Below are 26054 nucleotides of genomic sequence, written 5' to 3'. Positions count from 1 at the left end.
GTTTTAATGCAGTAAATTCTGTGTAATAGTGTTCGAGAATTCCAGTTTTTACTTTGACACAAAACAAGTCTGTTTTTGTTTAATTTCAAGTTGTCTACAATTCTTTGAAAAAAAGATCAATTCAGGCTACATTGTTTCAACAGAGCACAACTTGGTTAGAACATCCCATTGCTGTGATGTAGCATCCTGTTCAGTGAGTTAGAGGTGGATGGCCTGATGAGAGGGTCTAACAGTGTGCAATGTCACGGCTGAACCTGCAGCATAATCCTGAAATTACGAGAAGCCCCCGCCCCAGACCTCCAAGCCACCCCAGTCCCGTGCAAACAGGATTATTATTTATTGTTAGTAAGATTTGCAAGACTCTTAAAGCAGGCACTTTTAGTTGATCAAAGACGCCTCCTCATAAAGCGCCTGATTGATGTTGTTCCTTCAATCAGCCAAAGCCTCCAAAGATATAGTGTGCCAAAGAGATGGGCTGCATCATTCGAGAATTCCTGCCAGACTGCCTGTCAGATTGTCATACTCGTGTTAATCAATTCCTCATCAGTGCTCGGGCTAGGTGTCACTCTGGGATCTGCAGCTCTCCATTCTCATTGATCACAGTTCTCTCTGCCAACAGATCAAAGCCTTCCAGACATCCCACGTCTCTTGTTTAGTTTTCTTTACACATTGGCAGCCTGTGTCACTGAAACACCTGATAAACTTTTGAAAAGTTCGACCGCAGAGGCATTCACGCTCTAAAGTCTTCATCGTTTCTGGACGGTTTGATGAGATTTGTTTCATTTTTTTTAGCCTGACCACACAATCGGCAGCGGGCGTCGCTGTCGAGTCTTGTATAGCAGGGGAAGAGACTCGAGCTTCATCAACTCTTTTCATCCTGGAACATTGCCATCTCGTAGAAAAGCGCTGCTCAGTGGAAAATGCGTCTGCGGCGCGAAGGTGTAACACACTTGAGGACTGCAGATGTCCTCATAAGACATAAAAACACTTTGCCCCACATGATTAACATGTTTTCATAACTGTAAGGATGTTGTGAGGTGTTGCAGGATCATTTATAACTTTAAGAAAACGTACCTTTTATTTCGGATGGTGAGCATCCTGGTTTACGGTTTTCATATGAAATCTGATATCGCAAAATTGTAAACTGCTGCGTTATAACCATTTGGTTTAACTATGTACTAATGCATCATGTGAGAGGTTTTATCTTCCCCTTCCTTTACATGAGGGTCTCCAACACCCCCGCCCCCCACCCTCCCCAACGCACCAGCTCCTCCCAACACCACTATCACAACTCTTACTCCTAAAAGTACTGATTTATACTAGGACCCAGTAACTGAAGTGCCACCTACATTCAAGTAAACCACAACAGTCCTGTGTCAGTAGCAAAATCCGACAGATTCTAAAGATCTAAGATTTGCATACAAGATGATCAGTGGATTGGATAGGGTGGACAGTGAGAGCCTTTTACCTCGGATGGAGATGGCTAACACAGGGGGACATAGCTTTAAATTAAGGGGTGGTAGTTATAGGACGGATGTCAGAGGTAGGTTCTTTACTCAGAGGGTAGTAAGGTCGTGGAATGCCCTGCCTACAGCAGTTGTGAACTCACCAACTTTAAGGGCGTTCAAATGGTCTGTGGATAGGCATATGGATAACATTGGAATAGTTTAGGTTAGAGGGTCATTAGATTGGTTCCACTGGTCAGCGCAACATCGAGGGCCAAAGGGCCTGTACTGCACTGTTATGTTCTATGTTCTAAGATAAAATGCTGGAAGTACTCAGTTGAGTGAACCAATTACAATAAGCTGGTTGTTGCTTTGTTGCTTCGGGCAGCGCAGCTGAACCCAATGGTATGCCCACACATGTGAACGCACGTGAACATGTGTGCACGCACACACGCACATACACATGCACACACGCACACACACAGACATACAAGCCAGAATTTTACTGGCATGCCTACCCTGATTCCCGGGACAGGCGAAGCTCGGAGAACAGCATTCTCCATTGGTCTCGGGTGGGATCGTACTAATCTCGGATGGCTGTGCTGGTAAAATTCTGCCCACACTCCCTTCCCTCCCTAGATCAGAAACAACACAAATAAATGCAGAAAAGATTGCAGATTTAAGCAAAGAACACCTTGTCCACGTGTTTAATATTACATTGGGTGTGTCTATTCCTACCAAACCAGTGAGGAACGTCAGCCGATAGGAAGAGAGCTGGAAAACTGTGGGAATTCTAATCCATAATCCCAGTGGAATTGTAGCAGGCAGTAACACTAGCAGTGAAAAATTTGGGCGTCCCTTACTGCCTCACTGAGTTTTTGTCTCCACGTTTTGCTGGCATCATTTTTGCCAGATGTTTCCCACTTGTCATATATAAATGGTGATGGGACTGGTTGTGGGTCCCTGGTGGAATTTAATGCTATACTTGTGGCTGTCACCTGCAGTACTCTTTGTGAAGCTCGGATAAATGTCCATCTCAACTCAGTGGGCCTGATTTTACTAATTGGAGCCTAAGGGCCAGATCCGGGTGTAATAAGGTTCCGAGCCCGGAATCCTCATTCCAGCGCGCCTCAACACCATCTCTCCTGCTGTCTTGCCCCTGCAGGGAAGAGTAATCTGTGGCTGCTAGTGTACTAGTGATGGTGTATCTCTTTACAGGCCTAGCTTGGTCCTTCTCCAGTGTCCCCTTTTGGCGTTATCCCTGATCTTGTTGCCAGTTTTCATGCAGATCCATGTGGCATTGCCAGTTCTGCTTCATCTTCTTAGTGAGGAATCGCTTGATCCTGAAGGTTTAGTGGGATGGCATGTCCGCACATCTACTCCGGGAGGATGGATTCGTTCCTCTGGTGGGGAGGAGGGTGGCCGCAGACACCCCTGCCCGCCCTCCCCAACTAGAGATCCAACTACGCCTCCTCCTCCTCCATCAGTCACCAGTGGAGTGGTGTGAAACCCGGTCAGTTTAGCCATGGCTCCGAGTCTGTGGCCAGGAAGGTGCTGCAGGCTTTCAAAGGACTGAAGATGGTCGAGAAGGATGGTGGAGGGAGACCAGCGATCGAGGTAGGTTGGGGGTGTGCTCTGCCGAGGGGGGCCTGCCTCCCAAGGGGGTCTGATCTTGGAGGGGGGTGGGTGGTGTCCTGCTGGGGCGGCCTACTTCCGGGGGCGGTGGGGGGTTGTCTGCTGGAGGGGTCTGCGAAGGATGGGCAAGGAGGACGGGCTTCGGAGATTCCCCTGCAGAATAGGAAACGGCTTCGGATTTTTATTTAGCAGGTCGCTTACAGTGCGGATCTGGAACTGACCAGAAGACGATAAAGTGGGATTTGGCGGTAGAATTGGGCACGCGGTTCATTAAGTTGATTTAAATGCATGCTAATGTATTGAAATCGTCGGGCCGATTGATTAGGGCGCCGACTGGACCCGTGCCCTAATCAGGTGCCAGTAAAGTTGGAGCTGCTTTGATTCGGGTGCAGATCGTATTAAAGGCCCAACGCCTGAATTTACTGCAATTTCAGGCCCAGTGAATCTCATGGTGACCCCATTGCCTCTGAGCAAACCATGAGTCTTAGCTGCCAAAAGCTCTCAGCTGATGCACAAAGTTCAGTGAGAGATGCACTAAAATTACTTTAACCAAGATGCATCTGCCCTTCAAGACTTTTTTTTTGCCATCTATCCTGGAACAAGCTTGACGTATTGATTTGAAGAACAGTCTGATGTGATTTTTGTATAAATGATTTTGTTCTGCTGGCAACACTGTGCCAAACTAAAACATATTGAATCAATACTGATTTTTTTTTCCAATATTGGTTTGAGGCTTAATCATTGATTTGCAGGATGAAGCAGCATTGAGCACAGAATCGTATTCATTTGTAAGTAACTCACAGGACAATGAATTGAAACTGAAGGAAAGCCCAGTGTTCTATCTTGTCTTAGTTTCTGCACTTCTCCATTGTTTGCACCTATCCATTTTGTGGGTAGGAATGGTGATTGTTTGGATTGTTGCTGTTTGTAATTTTAATAAAATGCACCTAACATGTTTTTCAGATGCTGTCCATCAGTGTCAGTACCCTTCTGCATATTTCAGGCTGGATTTTATGCAAAAGCACGATAGGAAGTTGAGGTTTAGATGGTGAAGAATTGCGAGGGAATTTGAGGGGTGGAGTGCGTGTTACTTTCCTGCCACCGTAGCATTCTGCAAGTGGCAAGGAAGGTGGAGGGTGGACAATTGTGTGGCTTAAGTAGCCAAGTATTGGCCTCTTTCTGCTATGCCTGGCATCTTTTCAGTGGCATGTTAGTCCTCTGCCACATAGAACATAGAACCCTACAGTGCAGAAACAGGCCCTTTGGCCCATCGGAAGTCTTCACTGACCACAATCCCATCCAGGCCCTATCCCCATATCCCTACACATTTACCTGCTAATCTCTCTAACCTACACATTCCAGGACACTAAGGGGCAATTTTAGCATGGCCAATCAACCTAACCTGCACATCTTTGGACTGTGGGAGGAAATCGGAGCACCCAGAGGAAACCCACACAGACATGAGGAGAATGTGTAAACTCCACACAGACAGTGACCCAAGCCGGGAATCGAACCCACGTCCCTGGAGCTGTGAAGCAGCAGTGTTAACCACTGTGCTACCGTGCCGCACATGGGTGAGCACTGAAGCATTCTCAGGTTAACAGGCTGTGACTAGTGGGATATCACATGGATCTGTACCAGCTGTTCACAATCAATATGAGTTGAATGTGGGGATTAAATGTAATTTTTCCAAGTTTGTGGATGACACAAAGCTATTTGGGATGTGAGTTGTGAGGAGGATGCAAAGAGGCTTTGAGGGGGTTTGGTGAGTGGGCAAGAACATGACAGATGGAATATAATGTGGACGGCAGTAGTTATGGGAGATTTCAATCTGCATATTGATTGGTCGACCCATGTTGGACGAGGTGGGCTCGAGGAGGAGTTCTTGGAATGCTGCCGGGATTATTTCCTTGAACAGTGTGTGTTGGAACCGACGAGGGAGCGAGCTATCTTGGATCTGGTGCTATGTAATGAGGCGGGTAGAATTAGGGACCTTGCGGTGAAGGATCCTCTTGGAGAGAGTGATCATTGTAGGGTGGAGTTTCTGGTGCAGATGGAGGAGGAGAAAGTGGGTTCCCGGACACGCGTCCTTTGTTTGAATAGAGGGGAGTATGGTAGGATGAGAGAAGAATTGGCGAATGTGGACTGGGGGAGTGCGTTGGAAGGTAGGTCTGCTGAGGAGCAGTGGAGGATCTTTAAGGAGATCTTTCTTGGTGCTCAGCAGAAATTTATTCCGATGGTTAAAAAGGACAGTAGGAAGAGAGGTAATAAGCCGTGGATAACGAAGGAGGTGAAGGAAAGTGTTAAATTAAAAGCGGAGGAATTTAGAGTAGCTAAGAGTAGTGGGCGAGAAGAGGATTGGGAAAGGTTTAAATGTCAACAAAGATTGACAAAGAAGTTGATAAAGGAGGGTAGGAGAAGCTATGAGGCTGGGCTAGCACTTAATATAAAAAAGGATAGCAAGAGTTTTTATAAATATATAAAAAGGAAGAGGCTGGCTAGGGTGAACGTTGGTCCTTTAGAGGATGAGAAAGGGGAGCTAGTGGTAGGGGATGGGGATATGGCTAAGGTCTTGAATAACTTTTTTGTTTCTGTCTTCACGGAGGAGGACGTGAATAATTTGCCGGGTGTTAGCGATGGAAAGGTGGTAGGAATGGAGGGTCTTAATGACATTACTGTTACTAGAGAGGTGGTGCTCGACAGACTGGAGGGGCTGATTGTGGACAAGTCCCCAGGACCGGATGGAATGCATCCGAGGGTTCTGAAAGAAATGGCGGAGGTGATAGTGGATGCCTTGGTGGTTATTTTCCAGACGTCGCTGGATTCCGGGGAAGTGCCGGAAGATTGGAAAACGGCTAATGTTACGCCGTTGTTTAAGAAGGGTGCCAGGCAAAAGGCGGGGAATTATAGGCCGGTTAGTTTAACGTCTGTGGTAGGTAAAATGTTAGAATCCGTCATTAAGCAGGAAATTGCGAGGCATCTTGAAGGGAATTGCTTGATAGGGCGGACGCAACACGGTTTCATTAAAGGGAAGTCGTGTCTGACAAATTTACTGGAGTTCTATGAGGATGTGTCTAGGGCAGTGGATAGAGGAGAGCCGGTGGATGTGGTCTTTCTGGATTTTCAGAAGGCGTTTGACAAGGTACCTCACAAGAGGTTATTGCAGAAGGTCAGGGGACAAGGAGTTGGGGGTAGGGTGTTAGCATGGATAGAGGTTTGGTTGTCAAATAGGAGGCAGAGAGTGGGGGTCAATGGGTGCTATTCGGATTGGCAGTTGGTGACTAGTGGGGTGCCCCAGGGGTCGGTGCTGGGGCCTCAGCTATTTACCATTTATATAGATGATCTGGAGGAGGGAACCGAGTGCAGGGTGTCGAAATTTGCTGATGACACCAAGATTGGGGGAAAGGCAAATTGTGCGGAGGGTGTGGAGAGTCTGCAGAAGGATCTAGATAGGCTGGGCGAATGGGCCAGGAAATGGCAAATGGAATTTAATGTTGGCAAGTGTGAGGTGGTCCACTTTGGTAGGAAGAATGGTAGGAAGGACTATTACTTACGTGGCGAAAAACTGCAGCAGGCGACGGTGCAGAGGGACCTCGGGGTCCTTGTGCATGAGTCGCAAAAACCCAGCTTGCAGGTGCAGCAGGTGGTCAGGAAGGCGAATGGGATGCTGGCCTTCATAGCGAGGGGGATTGAATATAAAAGTAGGGAGGTCTTGCTGCAGCTGTATAGGGCATTGGTGAGGCCGCAGCTGGAGTACTGTGTGCAGTTTTGGGCGCCGCACCTGCGCAAGGATATTTTGGCCCTGGAGGGAGTGCAGAGGAGGTTTACTAGGCTGATACCGGAGTTGAGGGGATTGAGCTATGAGGAGAGGCTGAATAAACTAGGCTTGTACTCGTTAGAGTTTAGAAGAATGAGGGGAGATCTCATTGAGACGTATAAGATGATGAATGGGATGGATAGGATAGAGGTGGAGAGACTCTTCCCGCTCAAAAAAGACAGTAGGACTAGGGGGCACAGCCTCAAGATAAAGGGGAGGCGGTTTAGAACGGAGTTGAGGAGGAACTTCTTCACTCAAAGGGTGGTGAATCTCTGGAATTCTCTGCCCGTTGAAGTGGTGGAGGCTGCCTCGCTAAATATTTTTAAGAAGCGGGTTGATGGGTTCTTGATAAGAGAGGGGATTAAGGGTTATGGGGAGAGGGCGGGAATGTGGAACTGAGCCACGACAGATCAGCCATGATCTTATTGAATGGCGGGGCAGGCTCGAAGGGCTAGATGGCCTACTCCTGCTCCTATTTCTTATGTTCTTATGTTCTTATGTAAAAATGAGAGATCATCTACTTTGGTAGCAGGATAATAGGTACAGAGCATTTCTTAAATGGTGAGAGATTGGGAAGTATTGATGTTCAAAAAGACAAGAGTGTCCTTGTTTGTAACTCACTGAAAGTTAGCATGTAGGTGCCGCAAACAATTAGGAAGGCAAATGGTATGTTGGCCTTTATCACAAGGGGATTTGAGTACAAGAGTAAAGATACCTTGTTTCAATTGTATAGAACCTTGTGAAGTTACACCTTGCAGTATTGTGTACTGTATTGGTCCTCTCACCTAAGGAAGGATATACTTACGATAGAGAGATTGCAGCAAAGATCATCGGATGAATCCTTAAGATGGTGGGACTGTCCATGAGGAGAGATTGAGGAGTTGGGCCACTATTCTCTTGGGTTTAGGAGAATGAGAGGTAATCTTATTGAAACTTGCAAAACTCTACAAGGGCGACTCAGGGTAGCCAGAAGAAGGATATTTTCCCTGGTTGGGGGCATCTAGAACCAGGGGACACAATCTCAGAATAAGGACACATTCATTCAGAGGATAGTAAATCTTTGGAATTCTATACCCAATATTATGCCTGCCACACAATCTGTTTCAATCTTTATATGGTGGACGAATAACTGCAAGTAGACGTCTGGTTAGTTCAATCAATATTTATTTCAGAGACACAATCAATAATCACCCACCCAACTAACAGTAAGTTATCTTTACAGAAAATACGAGAGTTCAAGTCCAATACAAGACCTTGACTTAACTTTGCGCGACTGGCAAGTACCCAAGCAGATATTGGCCTTTATCTGTGCAGTAATCTTGGTCATCCTCTGCATAATCTGGTCCTTTGGTCTGGTCTGGTACTCTGGCTCTGGTCTTTCTTCTCAGGTGTGGTGGCTCTCCTTGTGCTGGTCATCACTGGCGATGGTCACTGGTGCTGTTGCTCATTTGTTGGGTCAGAGAGAGAGAGAGAGAGAGAGCGAGATTCTTGGTTGTGTAGCATCCTTTATATCCCGTTGAGTTTTGCGCTCCTTTTGGCCATTACCAGTGAATCGATCAGGACTTGATCACCCTGATCGATAAAGTCCAATCGGGTGCTGCCACACCAACCTCTGGGTGTGTCCCCAATGGCCATGTCTGCAGGTGCTGGGGGCAGGTGGGGTTTACACCTCCCTCCCAAATAAAGGGTTATGGCACCTTCATGTCTTCATGAGTGCTTCACAAATCCGAGAAGCCTTTGGAAGCTCAATCATTTAGTATGTTCATAAATTGATAGATTTTTAGTTACTAATGACATCGAGGAATATGGGGATAGTGCACAACATGGAGTTGAAGAAGATGATTAGCCATTATCTAGTTGAATGGCGGAGCAGGCTAGAAGAGCCAAATGGCCTTCTCCTGCACATAGTTTCTATGTTCCTGTGCCAATAGGGGAACAATCGCATCAACAAAATCCAGCCCATGCATCGCAGAATTGAATTATCATGAAAGTGTAAAATGCCCAATTGTCTCATCAAAATTGTGTCTGCTTCACATTATGCAGAATTTCTCCTTTACTAAGTGTTCATAGCCAGCATCGCTTTGTGAAAGTTGGTGAAAAGGAACATAGTTTTACCTTCTTGGAGGTTTTGCCTATTTTAAATGTTCATTTCAGAATGAACATTTTTATAAATATATAAAAAGGAAGAGGCTGGCTAGGGTGAACGTTGGTCCCTCAGAGGATGAGAAGGGGGACTTAGTGGTAGGGGATGGGGAAATGGCTGAGGTCTTGAATAACTTTTTTGTTTCGGTCTTCACGGAGGAGGACGTGAATAATTTGCCGGGTGTTAGAGATGGAAAGGTGGTAGGACTGGAGGGTCTTAATGACATTACTGTTACTAGAGAGGTGGTGCTCGACAGACTGGAGGGGCTGATTGTGGACAAGTCCCCAGGACCGGATGGAATGCATCCGAGGGTCCTGAAAGAAATGGCGGAGGTGATAGTGGATGCCTTGGTGGTTATTTTCCAGATGTCGCTGGATTCCGGGGAAGTGCCGGAAGATTGGAAAACGGCTAATGTTACGCCGTTGTTTAAGAAGGGTGCCAGGCAAAAGGCGGGGAATTATAGGCCTGTTAGTTCAACGTCTGTTGTAGGTAAAATGTTAGAATCCGTCATCAAGGAGGAAATAGCGAGGCATCTTGAGGGGAACTGCTTGATAGAGCAGACGCAACACGGTTTCGTTAAAGGGAAGTCGTGTCTGACAAATTTACTGGAGTTCTATGAGGATGTGTCTAGGGCAGTGGATGGAGGAGAGCTGGTGGATGTGGTCTTTCTGGATTTTCAGAAGGCGTTTGACAAGGTACCTCACAAGAGGTTATTGCAGAAGGTCAGGGGGCATTGAGTTGGGGGTAAGGTGTTAGCGTGGATAGAGGACTGGTTGTCAAATAGGAGGCAGAGAGTGGGGGTCAATGGGTGCTATTCGGATTGGCGGATGGTGACTAGTGGAGTGCCCCAGGGTTCGGTGCTGGGGCCTCAGCTATTTACCATTTATATAGATGATCTGGAGGAGGGAACCGAGTGTAGGGTGTCGAAATTTGCTGATGACACCAAAATTGGTGGAAAGGCAAATTGTGCGGAGGGTGGGGAGAGTCTGCAGAAGGATCTAGATAGGCTGGGCAAATGGGCCAGGAAATGGCAAATGGAATTTAATGTTGGCAAGTGCGAGGTGGTCCACTTTGGTAGGAATAATGGTAGGAAGGATTATTACTTACGTGGAGAAAAACTGCAGCAGGCAACGGTGCAGAGGGACCTCGGGGTCCTTGTGCATGAGTCGCAAAAACCCAGCTTGCAGGTGCAGCAGGTGGTCAGGAAGGCAAATGGGATGCTGGCCTTCATCGCGAGGGGGATTGAATATAAAAGTAGGGAGGTCTTGCTGCGGCTGTATAGGGCATTGGTGAGGCCGCAGCTGGAGTACTGTGTGCAGTTTTGGGCGCCGTACTTACGCAAGGATATTTTGGCCTTGGAGGGAGTGCAGAGGAGGTTTACTAGGCTGATGCCGGAGTTGAGGGGGTTGAGCTATGAGGAGAGGCTGAATAAATTAGGCTTGTACTCGTTAGAGTTTAGAAGAATGAGGGGAGATCTCATTGAGACGTATAAGATGATGAATGGGATGGATAGGATAGAGGTGGAGAGACTCTTCCCGCTCAGAAAGGATAGTAGGACTAGGGGGCACAGCCTCAAGATAAAGGGGGGTGCGGTTTAGAACGGAGTTGAGGAGGAACTTCTTCACTCAAAGGGTGGTGAATCTCTGGAATTCTCTGCCCGTTGAAGTGATGGAGGCTACCTCGCTAAATATTTTTAAGACGCGGGTTGATGGGTTTTTGATAAGAGAAGGGATTAAGGGTCATGGGGAGAGGGCGGGAATGTGGAACTGAGCCAAGACAGATCAGCCATGATCTTATTGAATGCCAGGGCAGGCTTGAAGGGCTAGTTGGCCTACTCCTGCTCCTATTTCTTATGTTTCTTATGTTTCTTATGAATTTCAGCATCCACAGTGTTTTGCGTCCTTTTTTTTTATTTCCAGTAAAACAGAAGTCAAGATATTAGTCTTACCACAGCAAGCACGTTGGCAGCTGCATACAATAGATTGCTCATCCCTCAGTTTGAAAAGGAATCATTATGAATCACAGCGAATGCGATCATCTCTCTGTCCTTTGCAACCTTTGATCGTATTCTTGGAACTGATATTTATGGCAGCAAAAATTGCTGAATGTGGCGAGAATCAAAACAACACAAAGAGCCTTTCAAATTACTGTTTTGATTACTTAAAATTGAGACCAGTGATGCAAAGGAAGTATGAGGAATCAAATTGATGGCAGTTTGGTGCTAAGAATGTTAAGTGAACCCCAGCCTAGAAAGGCAGATTTGTCTGGACTGTATTTCCAGGTGTTCTAATGGTAAATGTGTGTTTTGATCCCAGTGAAACATACCTGGATCCTGTAGTGGTCAATTGCAAGTCTCAGCCAGAAGGATGGTAATGTGGCTTTGTTACCAACAGTAATAGATACCCAAAACAGGTGCTTTCCAAATGTATCATCAGTTAGCTTAGCAGTCTCTTGTCTCTGAGTACGAAGTTGAGAGTTCAAGCTCCCACTTCAGATGATTTGAACACAGTCTGTAGCAGTGTAGTAATGACAGAATGCTGTATTGTGGGAAGTGTTGTGTGGGGATGAGACAATCAAAGTCCTGTTTTCCCTCTCAGTTGAACATAGAAGAATCCAACAGCACTATTGGAAGAAGAGTGGGGAAGTTCACTTGCCAACATTTATCCAACGCAGATGATCTGACTGTTTGTTCTTTGTGGGATCTTTCTGTGAATAAATGAGCACATTTCCATTGATGAGAGTGACTAGCTTTATAAATTCCTTCATTGGCTATTTTGCAAAATCCTGAAACTGAATGCCATTACAGGCAGTCTTTGGACTTACAACGCAAATGATTCCTGAAAACCGCATTGCAAGTCAAACCGTTGTAAGTGGGAACTGATTTTCCCATTGGAACAATGTTAAAAATGGGTGATTGGTTTGTGAATACATGTTAATGTCCTGTCCTTCAGGTTTTTTGTGTATCTGCTTAGTGGTCCCAGATGGTGGTAAGCCACTTGTCTGAAATTATTTGTCAACTATCTGTTAACTGGAAGAGATTAAACCACACGGACATGCTAGATGAGCCTAGAACAATGCTAGTATATTTATTGAGATTTCATGTTTGCTGCCTAAACTAGGCACACAAAACCAAGACAGATAGCACAGCCTCTCCCATTCCATTGCTCCATGTCTGTCTATCATACTGGCAGTTTCTATCCTCATACCTCTATACCGTGAGTTTTAATGGGACAATCAAAGAACAGAGAACAATACAGCCTTCGGCCCTCCAAGCCTGCGCTGCTCATGCTTCCAACTAGACTATTCGTTTGTATCCCTCCATTCCCAGTCTGTTCATGTGGCTATCCAGATAAGTCTTAAACGATCCCAGCATGTCCGCCTCCACCACCCTGCTTGCCAGTGCATTCCAGGCTCCCACCACCTTCTGTATAAAATACGTCCCTCTGACATCTGTGTTAAATCTTGTCCCCCTCACCTTCAACCTGTGACCCCTTGTTTTTGTCACCTCCGACCTGGGAAAAAGTTTCCCACTGTTCACCCTATCTATGCCCTTCATAATTGTATACACCTCTATTAGGTCGTCCCTCATCCTCCGTCTTTCCAGGGAGAACAACCCCAGTTTACCCAATCTCTCCTCATAGCTAAGACCCTCCATACCAGGCAACATCCTGGTAAACCTTTTCTGTACTCTCTCCAAAGCCTCCATGTCCTTCTGGTAGTGTGGCGACCAGAACTGGATGCAGTATTCCAAATGTGGCCTAACCAACATTCTATATAGCTGCAACATCATACGCCAACTTTTATACTCTGTGCCCTGGCCCATAAAGGCAAGCATGCCATATGCCTTCTTCACCACCTTCTCCACCTGTGTTGCCACCTTTAAGGATCTGTGGACCTGCACACCCAGGTTCCTCTGTGTGTCTATACTCCTGATGGTTCTGCCATTTATTGTATAGCTCCCCCCTACATTAGTTCTACCAAAATGCATCACATTGCATTTATCTGGATTAAATTCGATCTGCCATTTCTCTGCCCAATTTTCCAGCCAGTCCTACTGTATTCTCTGACAATGTTCATCGCTATCCGCAAGTCCAGCCATCTTAGTTTCGTCCGCAAACTTACTGGTCACATCAGTTACACCTTCTTCCAAATCACTTATATAAATCACGAACAGCAGAGGTCCCAGTACAGAGCCCGGCAGAAGACCACTAGTCACAGACCTCCAGCCGGAAAAAGACCCTTCCGCTGCTACCCTCTGTCTTCTCTGGCCAAGCCAGTTCTCCACCCATCTAGCTAGCTCACCTTTTATCCCGTGAGATTTAACCTTTTGCACCAATCTGCCATGAGGGACTTTGTCAAACACTTTACTAATTTTGCTGAAATTTTGGGATTTTGTGGAAAATCAGATGGAGGTTTCTCTGCTTCTGTGGGCTTGACCCAAAAAGTATTAAAGATAGTTGGTGCAGAACTTCATAAAATCCAAATTGGTTTCAAATTCATCAATGCTATAAGTGCCATTTATCATAGCTCGAATGTCTTTAAGGTGAGCACTGCCTGCAGATGAATGCAATTCCTCCTGTTATTTTCAATTTTTACCCCATTCTTAAAGCTACAAATCCAATACTCAGAATGGATCAACCAAACCTAAATCCATTCCTTGCTTACTCCAAAACCCAAATTCAAATTCCAATTGAATCCGATTCATTTGTCCTCACATGAGAGACAAACAAGATCCAAGCTGACAAGCAAAGGCATTGAACCCCATCTTGGGCTTGATCTGATGCTTTTCCTCCTCTCTTTAATGTCGGAACCTCTGTACGAATTTGTGGACAGCAAGATCCCACAAAAACAATGAGATGGATACTAGGGTTTCCACGTTTTAGTTGAGTTAATTAATATTGGACAATGTTGTGTATTTGGAGCATGAATACTCAGGAATACTTGGATAGCGCGGTGGCACAGTGGTTAGCACTACTGCCTCACAGCATCAGGGACCCGGGTTCAATTCCTGACTTGGTCACTGTCTGTGTGGAGTTTGCACATTCTTCCCATGTCTACATGGGTTTCCTCCAGGTGCTCCGGTTTCCCCCTACAGTTCAAAGATGTGTGGGTTAGGTGCATTGGCCATGCTAAATTGCCCCTTTGTGTCAGGGGGACTAGCTAGGGTAAGTGCACAGGGTTTGGGGATAGGGCCTGAGTTGGGTTGTGGTCAGTGCAGACTCAGTGGGCTAAATGGCCTCCTTCTGCACTGTAGGATTCTATGATTCTAACACTCGATAAACAAATGTGACTTTATTGTTCTCTCTCTCTCTCATGCCTGCTGCTTCTCTGTTTACATTGCATTGCATCATTTCCTTGCATACATTACAATGGTATGACTCTATGGTGAGCCAAAAGGGACAAATATATAACAGGCAATGTACGGGGTAGAACTCCACTCTTTATCTTTTAAATAACTTCATTGGATTATTTTATGTCCATTTGAGAAGGCAGACAACCTCAGTCCAAGCTCTCTTCTGAGAGACTGCATTTCTTGTCAGTGCAGCATCCTTCTATGTTGCACTAGATTGTTAGCCTAAATTCTGTGTGCACATCTGTGGCGTGGGGTTTGAACCCACAATCTTCAGGCACAGAAGCCATCACCAAGCCATGTCCAACACTGCAATAGTGATTAACATCGGAAGTACTTTGGTGTGGAACGCTTTGAAATGTCCTGAGGTCGTGAAAGATGAAAAACAGATACAATTTCTATTTCCTTTTATTTGTAAATGTAGGCACTCAGCTGGAAGAATCCCTCCACTGGTTGCAAACACCTCTGGAAGGTCTGTCCCCGTTCAGTGTCAACACAGACGTTATCCCATTCATCAGCGGCCAACAATCATATTAACCGTGTGGATATATTTGTGGATTTGTCAAAATACCCTCTCACATTACAGGATTATCGGTGACTTGAAGTATAAAATTCCAATGGACCAAACCACTTTTCAATCTTTTCTGCTATACGGAGTTTCAATCAGCCAAAACATTTCTCATTAGGAGTTAATGTTCCACATCTCTGATCCATACTTGGCATTTACTAAAACTTGGTATGCACATAAACACTCCCAGTTATGCATTTTGTTTAATGTCAGCACAATAAATAGTGTCAAGTTACTACTAAATATTCTCTGGAATCTAATCACTGTTGTGCAAAAGTTTACCTTTGTGATGTGCTTTGAGTTCAGGCTTAGATTCAGTCTAGTACAGAAACTCATAATGTACGTTGTACAAATTATTAACTTAGAGGAATATTTTGAGTGAAAACCTTTCTAGGTTCATCAGGATTTACTTGTGATGTCTGTTTAAAATCTAGGGGATAATTTTGCCTTTTGCCAGTGGTGGAAAATGAATGATAATTGATTGACTATCTTTTGAACACCCTACCTGATTGTAGAAAAAGACATTGGGCAGGGTGGCCATACAGATTTTACCTGTGTTACAAAATTGACATAAGTTAACTTAACACTTTGTACCTCTCTGGAAAGTTAGATAAAAGTTCAGCTTTATAGCACTGAACTATATACTTATTTGGGTGGCACAGTGGTTAGCACTGTTGCTTTACAGTGCCAGGTACCTGGGTACAATTCCGGCCTTGGGTGACTGTGCGGAATCTGCACATTCTCCCCATATCTGCATGGGTTTCCTCTGGGTGCTCTGGTTTCTCCCTGCGGTCCAAAGATGTGTGGGTTAGGAGGATTGGCCATGCTAAATTGACCCTGTTGTCAGGGATTAGCAGGGTAAATGTGTGGGGTTATGGGAATAGGGTGGGATTGTGATTGGTGCAGACTCAATGGGCCAAATGGCCTCCTTCTGCACTGTAGGGATTCTATGATTTTAAGGATTCTATCATTCTATGAACAATGATAAAACTTTGTCATTATGTGCAGACATTAAATACTTCCCTTAATTATCGAAGATAAATAAATCGCAATTTCAGTTTGTGTGCTTTTAATGCAAGTAGCTTCTGTGACTCAGCCTAGGAATTCATAGGTGTGCAGACCTTGTCATACAGATAGATATTGAAGCCAACCTTCAAGCGAAAGCCTTGTCGTATTATGAGGAAAGAGTTTCTCGACATACATCAAAGCAAGGCCCTATCATCATCTGAAATTTTATTTTCCGACTCACTGAGCCGCTGCTGACTGGAGGGAACAAAAAGTGGATTCTCTCAGTGCTTGTGGATGTCTGGTCTGTGTGTGCAGCCACTGATTGATTGAAGGACCTTCACTTTATGACTGAAACTCTTGCTACAGAGGTCCCTGGTTCTGCTGCTGAGAACTTCATTAGTAACTCATAGCAGGAAGGAACCACGAAGGAACAGGCCCTAGGCAGTCAAAGATTTCCTTGCAGATTTTTGTCAGCTGGTTTTGCACAAAAAAAATCCTTAATTATTATTCCTATGTATTCTTAGTTGCAAAGATTAGGTGACTCATTCCCAAAAGATTGACTCAGTAATTCAACTAGCGCAATATAGTGCAATTTAAATGAGAAATGTTTATCCATTTACCCAGGGTGACTCATAACTTTTAAGCATTACAAGAACAGAAAATGCTGGAAAATCTCAGCAGGTCAGACAGCATCTATGGAGAGAGAATAGAGCCAACTTTTTGAGTCTAGATGACCCTTTGAAAGAGTTGACAGAGTTTTGAGTGGTTCTTGTTTACTGCTGCTTTGCTTTAAAATCAAGGGATGGTGTTAGTGAGCCAGTTTCCTGGATCTGCCATGGCTTCCCCATGGCAGACAATCTTCTCGATGTTCACCTACTTCCCAGAGAAATTTGAGCTGGAACACCTCTAAATAGGCCACATAGAGTCTATGCCAGCTAAGAACAGATTGTTTCAATGGTCCAGAGTACTGACAGGGGCAGGCCACCCAATCTTGAAGGCCATCGATTGCCCCGCAGGATTGGTCCAGTAACCCTTTTGGGAGCTCACCCTGTTTGTTGAGGGGATCTTGAAGTGCCAAATCCACTTTGCATACATGAGATGGAGCTGCTGCAACATTCTAGGCCTCAGTTGAGGTAACAAGGCTGATGCACCCTCACAGGTATGATGTGCCCACCTTTTTATTAGTAATGCTGTCCCCACAATGTAGTTCAGGACAGCAAGCTTCATTTCAGGTACCTGTGTTCTGTACTGTCACAATTTAGCCAGCAGAGTGGAACAATCAGAATTTAAGCCCCATTTGTAGTTTTGAAACATAAAATTGCAAAGCGCCATTGCCAAGAATTTGGAGAGGGGTGTTACTGATCTCCTCGAGAGGCTGTGGAGAAATGGCAGAGAAATATTAATTCAGAACATATTTTTTCAAGAGTTTCAACTAATCCGTGACTAAAGCTGCAGCAGGGAATCAGGACAAATCCTGCTGAAATCTTAATACTCACCATGTACCTGGGAACCTAGATACAAAGTAGGTGGCATGAGTCACCGGAAATTATGCCTTCAAAAGAAACAACTGGTTAAAAGCTGAGAAGGTTTTTGAGTTCATTCTGAGTTCTCAGAATTGAAAAGATAAAGAGCTGTGAAAGAACTGTGTAATTTGAGATTTTTGTAACTTGCTTTACTAACATTCGGTTTTTGTCTCGAAAGGAATTGGAATGTAAAGTGACAAAACTGACTGAATCACATTACCTGTAGCAAGAACATTGTTTTTCAAACACAATAGATTCTTTAAGTGTTTACAATACTTTATTGAAAAGGGTAATTAATCCATTATGAACTTCATTATTTAGGGAATAATTTGAGGTGCTGTTTTTAACAGGTGTTCAGATCCATTCAGGCGGACTTCCTGGGAAAGAGTTTTCCCGTGGACATCTGAACCCTACCATCAGGCTCAAATAGATTGACTAACTTAAGGAAAATCACAATCAGCGAGCAAGCTTGACTTCCAACTCAGCATGGAAGATGGTCTCTCGAAGCTTACAAAGTTTGAGGGCCACAAGACCCTCCAGCTTGAAAGCAACAACAGAACAGCACAGCCAGAAACCCCTCCCTTCAATGTTTCAAATTAAAATTAAAAAAAAACTTTATAACTGGGCCACACCCATGGATTTTGGGGTTGGGGATGAACATCTCTTCAGTGCAGTCTGTGGTTGCAACTGAATCCATGCACAGGATGTGAGGACCTCTAAACTTACCTGGAGCATTGCTTGGATGTCCCCAACCCTCACCCCTCAACAACATACCCTCCTCCAACAATTTTGCTGCTAGGTAACTCCTCCAAACTGGTCCCTGCAGCATTTGGGTACCTGGAGGATGACTGGAAAGTTCCACTCAGCAGCAGAGTAATCTTTAATTGGTTAGCTTCCCCATCACTTTTAGGGAGTCTAAAATTAGAGGCATAGGGTGAGAGGAGAGAGACACAAGGGTCCAGAGGGGCGATTTTTTTTTCACACAGACGGTGGTGAATGTCTGGAACAAGCTGGCAGAGGCAGTAGTAGAGATGGGTACAATTTTGTCTTTTAAAAACATTTAGACAGTTACATGGGTAAGATGAGCATAGAGGAATATGGACCAAATGCGGAAAATTGGGACTAGCTTTGTGGTTAAAAACTGGGCAGCATGGACAAGCTGAGCCAAAGGGCCTGTTTCTATGCTATAAACCTCTATGTGGGCACACCCCATTCACCCCACCCCCCTGACCATACCGATTCTAGAAAAATGGCCCATGGCGATGGGGGCACAGAGCAGGAGCTGTAGAACTAGTGTACCACTGACAACACTGTGTACACTCACCTCTGGTCCTGACCCAGGCAGAGGCTGAAAGACCTGACCTCACTGATTGTTATTTTAAACAGGCACATAATTTTGTCCAAATAGCAAACCCAAGAAGTTCAAGGAAAATTGTTACAAATAATTTCATTCCTTTCATGAAGCTCAGTATTGTACTCTGTTGTATTTGTCAGACTCTTCTATGGCATTTATTTTAGCTTCTAACATTTCTATTTAATTGTGAATAAATGTATTAGTTCTAAAATATTTCTGACTTGTGTACAATATCCATTTATTTGAGAATGCGGAGCACAAGATAATCTGCCAGCAGATTACAGAATGCTGAATTGTGTTGATGCCCATAGTCACACGTCTTGGAAAAGGTGAGGTTTTAATTGTGTGCCAGTGCAGATTACAGAAACCCTGTGAAATTATTGAAAGAGAAAAATCACATTGTAACAATGTGCTATTTCATATGTATTACATTTTTTTTGCAAAAGCAAGACTGATAATAGGGATGGCAGGTATTAAATCAAGTGGTGAGGCATGAGACTAGAGCACTCAAGTGTGTCAAAGTATGGCTTGTCACAGCATAGTGTGCTAGGAGTGTGCGCATACATTGCACACAGGGCTTTGCATATGGTGCACATTGCTAGCTGCCCTATAACATAATTGGAGCACCTAAGCGGCATTCCAGGTATACAGCGCTCATCTCCATGGGGCACATTAATGGCAACCAACAAGGCTCAAAAGCTGCTGATGGCCAATATTTGACTCTGATCCATCCAGCCTTCCTATGAGCTGAAAGCACCATTAAAAAAATTCATTGAACCAAGAAAGAAATCATTGAATTATCTTGTGGTGATGTCTTGCTGCATCATAAAATAGAATCCTAGTGCAGAAGGAGGCCGTTCAGCCCATCGAGCCTGCGCCCACTCTTCGACAGAGGATCTTACCTACGCCCTAACCCCTCAAGCCCATATATTTACCCCACTAATTTCCCTAAACTATATCTCTTTGGACGCTAAGGAGCAATTTGACATGGCCAACCCACCTAACCTGCACATCTTTGGACTATAGGAGGAAACCGAAGCACCTGGAGGAAACCCATGCACACTGAGGGAGAACGTGCAAACTCCACACAGTCACCTGAGGCTGGAGTCAAACCCGGGTCCCTGGTGCTGTGCAGTGCATGTAGCTCCACGATATCTCAACTGTTTGTAGCAATAGGATCAAACATCGAAGATCACATCTACTAAACCTCAGCACTGAGCAGGATTAGTTAAAGTTTAATATTGACCAGTCATTTAGAAAGATCTGAAGTTAATTTTGAGAAGTATAGTATGAGTTATGTGTTTACAGCCAGGTCTTGAGCCTCGTAAGGCAGTGCTGGGCCAACCAAGTTTCACAAATTGGAGGTTAGGCCAAGGCTTTGAAACTCATCTGGCGTAAAACTGTTAAACACATTGGGATGGCTTTCATTTAATTTTCAGTAGGACACCTTATACTTATTTCAGGAAAGACAACCCAATACAACTTGGTGAATCCCTGCTTCATATAAGCTAGTTGTTTACTCTCATAAAATGTGGTCAATCACAGTGATAGAGTTATGCAAAAGTGTTTTTTCTCTGAAAGAAGCTAAGCCTCATTGTTGTTATTGGGGCATTTAACCTGTTATCACTGATACGCAACAGGAAAAGTCACTCTTTGTACAACATTAAAATGTTTTGGATAATGTGTCAAATTGATCACCTTAAAATTCCTTCAGAACTGCCACCCGAGTGACTGAACTGTAGCCACCTGTACTTCACCCTGATTCAACAACAGAAAACAGTGATCAAAAGTAATTCATTTTTTGTGAGATACCTTTGAGACATTTCTGAGGAGTATGGTGGTGTTATATAATGCAAGTGTTTCATTCATTGTAGCTCAAAAAAGCTGTACATAGACATAAATCATTTTTTGAACATTGTGCTGCTGGGTGTTTTTCCACATTGGAGATCAACATTATATGAAAATTTTACTATTGCTTTTTGAGGTTTGTTTGTCTGATTGGGAATATCCAGCATGGATGTGGCACTCGCAAAGAATGCTGCTTGCGGCATCACAATCCCAGAGATATTTATTTCTGTCTGTTCACTTAAGCACTTTGGTCGCAATTTTCTAAACAGGACTCACAATACGAGGGGCTTCCAATGCAGGGAACATCTGATTATAAATCCTAGTAACAGAAATGATGGTTCAGTGGTACTCAGCTTGTGCCACACACATAATTGGCTGAGACATGGTGCAGCAAGCTGCCATCTAACAGACAATTGGATCAACTGGTGTTGTCTGTGCTACATCAGGAGTCAAGTTGAAACCAGCAGTGGACAGGAAACAGCATTGCAATTTCCGCAAGTGGCATTTTTATAATACATTCCTGCCTGGTCCCAGGCACAGAGCACTTACTAAACATATTAACCTTTAATAGAGAGCTCAGGATCACAAATACATTCCTTAATGTCTCAGCGCAGTCACAGAAGTTTTTGTGGAAACAGATGGTTTAGGACAAGCATAACAACTAAACCATTTTCTGCTACAGTGACTTACTCAGTTACCTGTCAGTGTCTTTCTCTGCTTGACTGAGTCCTGTTGAATCTGGTCAGATGTTAAAATGATGATTAAAGTATTGATTTAAATGCATGCAAAAGACCTCACTTGTGATAACCTAGAATTTAAGATGTGATGTGGTAGTTTTATGTGGTTTAAGGTAAATATTTCCTTATTTGACAAAGAGGCTGCAGATCAATATTATTGGATTTAAGTTTTGGGAATCATAGATGGGATCCTGGACTTCTAGTTTATTATCAATAGTCTGTTTACATACTATGAGGAGAGACACATCCAAACCACACATGCAGTAGTAGTTATGCATCATTGTGCATACACTGCATTTCTTGCTTACTAAAAGATGTGTGACTTGCTTCACCTAAATTCAAAGATAATGACCAACACAATATTCACAGAGGCTACTACTTACAAAATATTAAGTGTGCATCCCACAGGGAGAATGTGTGAATGGCAATGCTTCGAACAATCAGAGTCCACTTGCCAACCAATCAGCACTCTTTTTTCATTCAGTATGAATTGTTTTCCCGTTTGCATTCTTGTGAAGTGTCCTGATGAGTGCAAGATGAAAAGCTTTGACACGCCTCTCTCTTTCGGCAACACTCAAGTTTAAGCTGATGTTGAGCTTTTGTATTCCCATTAGTAATCTGAAGGGTTTTCATGCCTTCATACTTTGGAAATCAGTTCGAAGTTACTTTATTATAGACTTGAGAATCTCATTTTAGAAACAAGAAATCTTATCATCTAGCCTTCACAGACCAGTGCTTTTCAATGTCAGTGGGCAACAGTTTCCAGTCACTAAGCCACTGACATCCCCTTACCGAGGACAGTAACTTACTGACGTCAATTAGCAGACAGTCAGGAATGCTATTTTCTCACATGAGGTGGCCACTGCACCAATCTCTATATCAGCAGATTGGAATACTAAACAATAAAAGGATCCTTTGGGATCATTGGCATGGATTTTTTTTTAACAATGAAGTCCAAAGGGTTATTAATTTTGATGAGGGAAACATTTAGATTAATTGCTATTAAACATTAGAGTCAACATTGAAAATTCTTTGCTTTTGCATCTTATTCGTGGCTCCCTGTATTACCAGCCCTATAATTTATGTGAATAAGTAGTTGGAAACAAGTGCATCAATTACAACAAGGAAACTTTGTCATTGTCACTTTGCCTATGGCCTAGGAAATGAACATCAAGAGCTTTATGGGTTACCAGGTCATAAATCTTCAGGATAAAATTGACAGCTGTCACAAGAATGGATGACAGTAGTCTGAACAACGGAGATTAAATGAGCAACTCATGAGGATCCTGAAGTCTCAGGGGATGGTGGCAAAGGGGAAGTGGAGGGGAGGATGTGTGGTAATCTGCAAGTAATTTTTGAACTCAGTACCCATGGGATATCATTTTAACGACTGAAGCAGATGACTGTTGTTTACCCCAGTGGAGAGTAAATGAGAGAAAAGAATTAAAGATCAACTTCAAATAATTGATGAAGAGCAATGTGTCTTATTAAAGAATCATACCCAGTGCTCTCCTCCCAAAGAACAATTTTGAGAGCCGTTGCCATAGAATATTATGGTAGATTATTAAGAATTTATTTTTAATCTGGATAATCTATGCTTGACATTGAATTGCCTGTTGTATTGGAAAAGGGGGACTCAAAAGAACTCAAAGAGGGTCCCCTATTTCTACTTTGCATAATCTCTTGGCTTGTGCTATAGTGATATGTTTCTTGAATCAAATCTATTCTTATTCCCTATAGAGCTTGATCTCGGGAATGACTGGAATTGTCACGGGGTTTTGTATTGTCACTGATATATGGCTACTGGGATTGATTTGTGGATGCTAAAAAAATGTGTTGTCTGCATTTCTTCACTATGACAGTTTGGTCAAGGAGCAGATATAAGCTATGGTGAAATATTACACCAAGACTGAGATATTAAACAGTGGTTGTAACATCCTGCTGCTCACATCTCTCAAGTAAAACAACCTAGTGAACCTCCTTCTGATAGGAGGGAAAGGTTTCATACTTTAGCAGTTTTTTGGCATTGAGAGGGGAGAATTCTTTTTTCACATTTGCTTAAACTGTTCTGATTTTCTTTTTTCCCTTTTCCTCTAAGTTCATTTTCCATTTGTTTCTCAATACAATACATTAGAAATCATTTTATAACATAGCATTGCACCATGTTAAAACAATATATCTTGCCCACTTTCATCATGCAGGCTTATGGTATTCAATGTTATGGGACACCTTGTACAGCACAAAACACAATAATTAAAGCAATGGTATGGTTTTATTTGTTGAAGTAATGATATTTATACTCAGAAAAAGGTTAATGCACCATATTACTGACCAGTTCAACAAGAACAAATAATCAAGTTTATAAAGGCTAAATTGCATGTTTAAGAAAGCTCAGTTATAACTCATTACCTAATTTTAAAAATATTATGACTGAAAAATTACAGTAGCTCAAAATTTTCTAACAGCTTCTTCTAATCTCCCTGTGCAACTTTGGCCATTTATCCCTCTTTTCCAAAGGGTTTGCTGAGCACACACGAGAAGAGGTCAGCATGGATGAGCTGGGCCAAGAGGCCTGTTTTCGTGCTGTATATCTCTATGACTCTATAACTTGCACACAATTTTCTGGCCTTTTTCTAAGAGAACATAATGCAAATCCCTCAGTGGAATACTCACCTGGGGATTTGGGGTGAGAGATGTCTCCACTGCAGCCTGTCCACACTTGACTGTAAAGAAGTCCTAAACATCACTATTCCTGGGTAATTTTTTTGATGATAAAAAAGCTACTTTATTAAGGATATTATTTTGAGCCAACAAACATCTTAATAGATTCCAGTTTAAAAACTACCAAAGCAAGTTCATGCAGATAGAGAAGATAAATAGTCAGGGCATATACTTCACACCTGCCACAAGTGGGCTGCTGTTATGACTATAGTTATTTTATCAAGTCAGAAAATAGGAGCGAGGAAAGCAAAAAACAAATGACTGTTGGGTAGTTTTGAGTAATTGTGCAGACAGAAAAACATATTTCAGAGAAACAATCCTGCCCTCTCTTCTTTACTACAACAATAATCTTCAGGTATTTTTGTTCCCAGAATTTAAATAAATTTGCATAATTGTCTCTCCAGATCAAGTCATTGTTATTTTGCATTGTGTTGATCAAAACCATCTTCCCATATTTGTAGTTTAATTTAAATTTTTATAATATCTATAAACATTAATGAGCTCTGATTTGAATATTCATAAGATTCACAAATGAAGACAATGGGAAGTATTTTAATGAAACTGCAGGAATAAATGGCTGATTGGTTTTGATCTTTTTTTGTTTCAATCTTGGAGTGAGTTTGTGTGGCGCTTATTGACATTACCTACCCAAACAGCTCCATCACAAGTTAGCGGCGTTGTGAAGGATAGAGTGCAGCAGAGGACTGTCAATCTCTCCTGGAAGGAACCAGAGCATCCCAATGGAGTCATCACAGCATATGAAATCAAGTACTATGAAAAGGTGAGGGCTGCACACACGTTACCTGTACCCACAGTTTAATGATCTTTCAAAAGCCTCAAAGCAAAGCATTTAAGACTGTTTTCAACAAATAATGCTAATTTCTTTGATGAAAAGTATTGAAGTGGCTCAGATCAGAAATGTGTATGATACCCCAATCCATCCCCGCGTACAAGCACCATCAGCAGTTCCACCCCCAATGCTCAGTAGCTGCTCTCTTTTTTTAACAACCTGTTGGGGTGTCATGTCACAGAGATGTGAATATACTGTGAGGGGGGAAGTCATGTGGTGAGGGGATTACATAATTACACGTAAAATTATTAAAATGTCTTAAAATCAGGGTGTGACCCTGATTATGTCACCATTAAGAGGCGGGAAAAGTAAGAAACCGTGAGGTTCGCAATTTCTGGTTTTCTCCCAATTTTGTGCCCCCGCTGGCAATCCTGTGTACTGAGTGTGGGGCTCAAGATCCCGCTCATTTAATAGTTACCTGTCAAAATGCAATCAACTCTTCAATAGGATAATCCTAAGGAGGTGCATTTTTGAGCCACCAAAACTCGCACCAGCACAGGAGGAGGAAATCCAAATTCCCTCTGCTCCTCACAATGGCAGCCCCAACCTCAGAAGTGATGCATGTTCATTCTGTACTCAAGGGGCAGAACTTTCCTGTTGCACCAGACCAGAAATTCCTGCCTGAAGCTAAGTGACCTATAAATCATCCATTAAATTTTCAGTCCAGCCCTTTATGATTCCAGTGGCGGGCGGGACCGGAAAGTGTCTTCAACTGTCTTCCTGACCCACGAAAAAGCCACGTGAAGGGAGAGAAAAATTCTTTCTTCAGCAAAATAATAATTTCAGCATTTCACAACCTGATTCCTATCTCCAATGGGGGACTAAAATCTGTTCCCAAACGTTGGATTAGAATAATACTTGGGGAGTGATTTACCGACCTTGCTGTACCTGCTACAGATTGCACCAATCCTAGCAAATAGCATGCGGGCCTAAAAACTGGCTCCATGCTCGGTGCTAAGTGGTTAGCAGTCATCCTGGTCCCCTTCTAATGGCACAAATCAGATCTTCCGACCTTCGGAAATGGTGCAAGAATAGCGAGAATCAGTACTGATCTC

At 43.4% G+C, this 26054-nt stretch overlaps 1 protein-coding gene across 3 annotated transcripts in view; it reads left to right on the top strand.

Moving 5' to 3' along the window:
- epha7 (eph receptor A7) overlaps positions 1–26054 on the top strand; it is a 252648-nt gene that overhangs the window by 176540 nt on the left and 50054 nt on the right. For all 3 annotated transcript variants that reach the window (XM_080192638.1, XM_080192637.1, XM_080192636.1), the window contains exon 6: positions 24806–24930. In XM_080192638.1, the coding sequence (XP_080048764.1) occupies positions 24806–24930 (125 nt within the window). The remainder of the gene's footprint in view (positions 1–24805; positions 24931–26054) is intronic.

The sequence above is a fragment of the Carcharhinus amblyrhynchos genome, chromosome 7 (assembly GCF_965287045.1).
Source record: "Carcharhinus amblyrhynchos chromosome 7, sCarAmb.v2.hapA, whole genome shotgun sequence".
Classification (NCBI taxonomy): Eukaryota; Metazoa; Chordata; class Chondrichthyes; order Carcharhiniformes; family Carcharhinidae; genus Carcharhinus; species Carcharhinus amblyrhynchos.
This window is presented reverse-complemented; position numbering and strand designations above follow the sequence as displayed.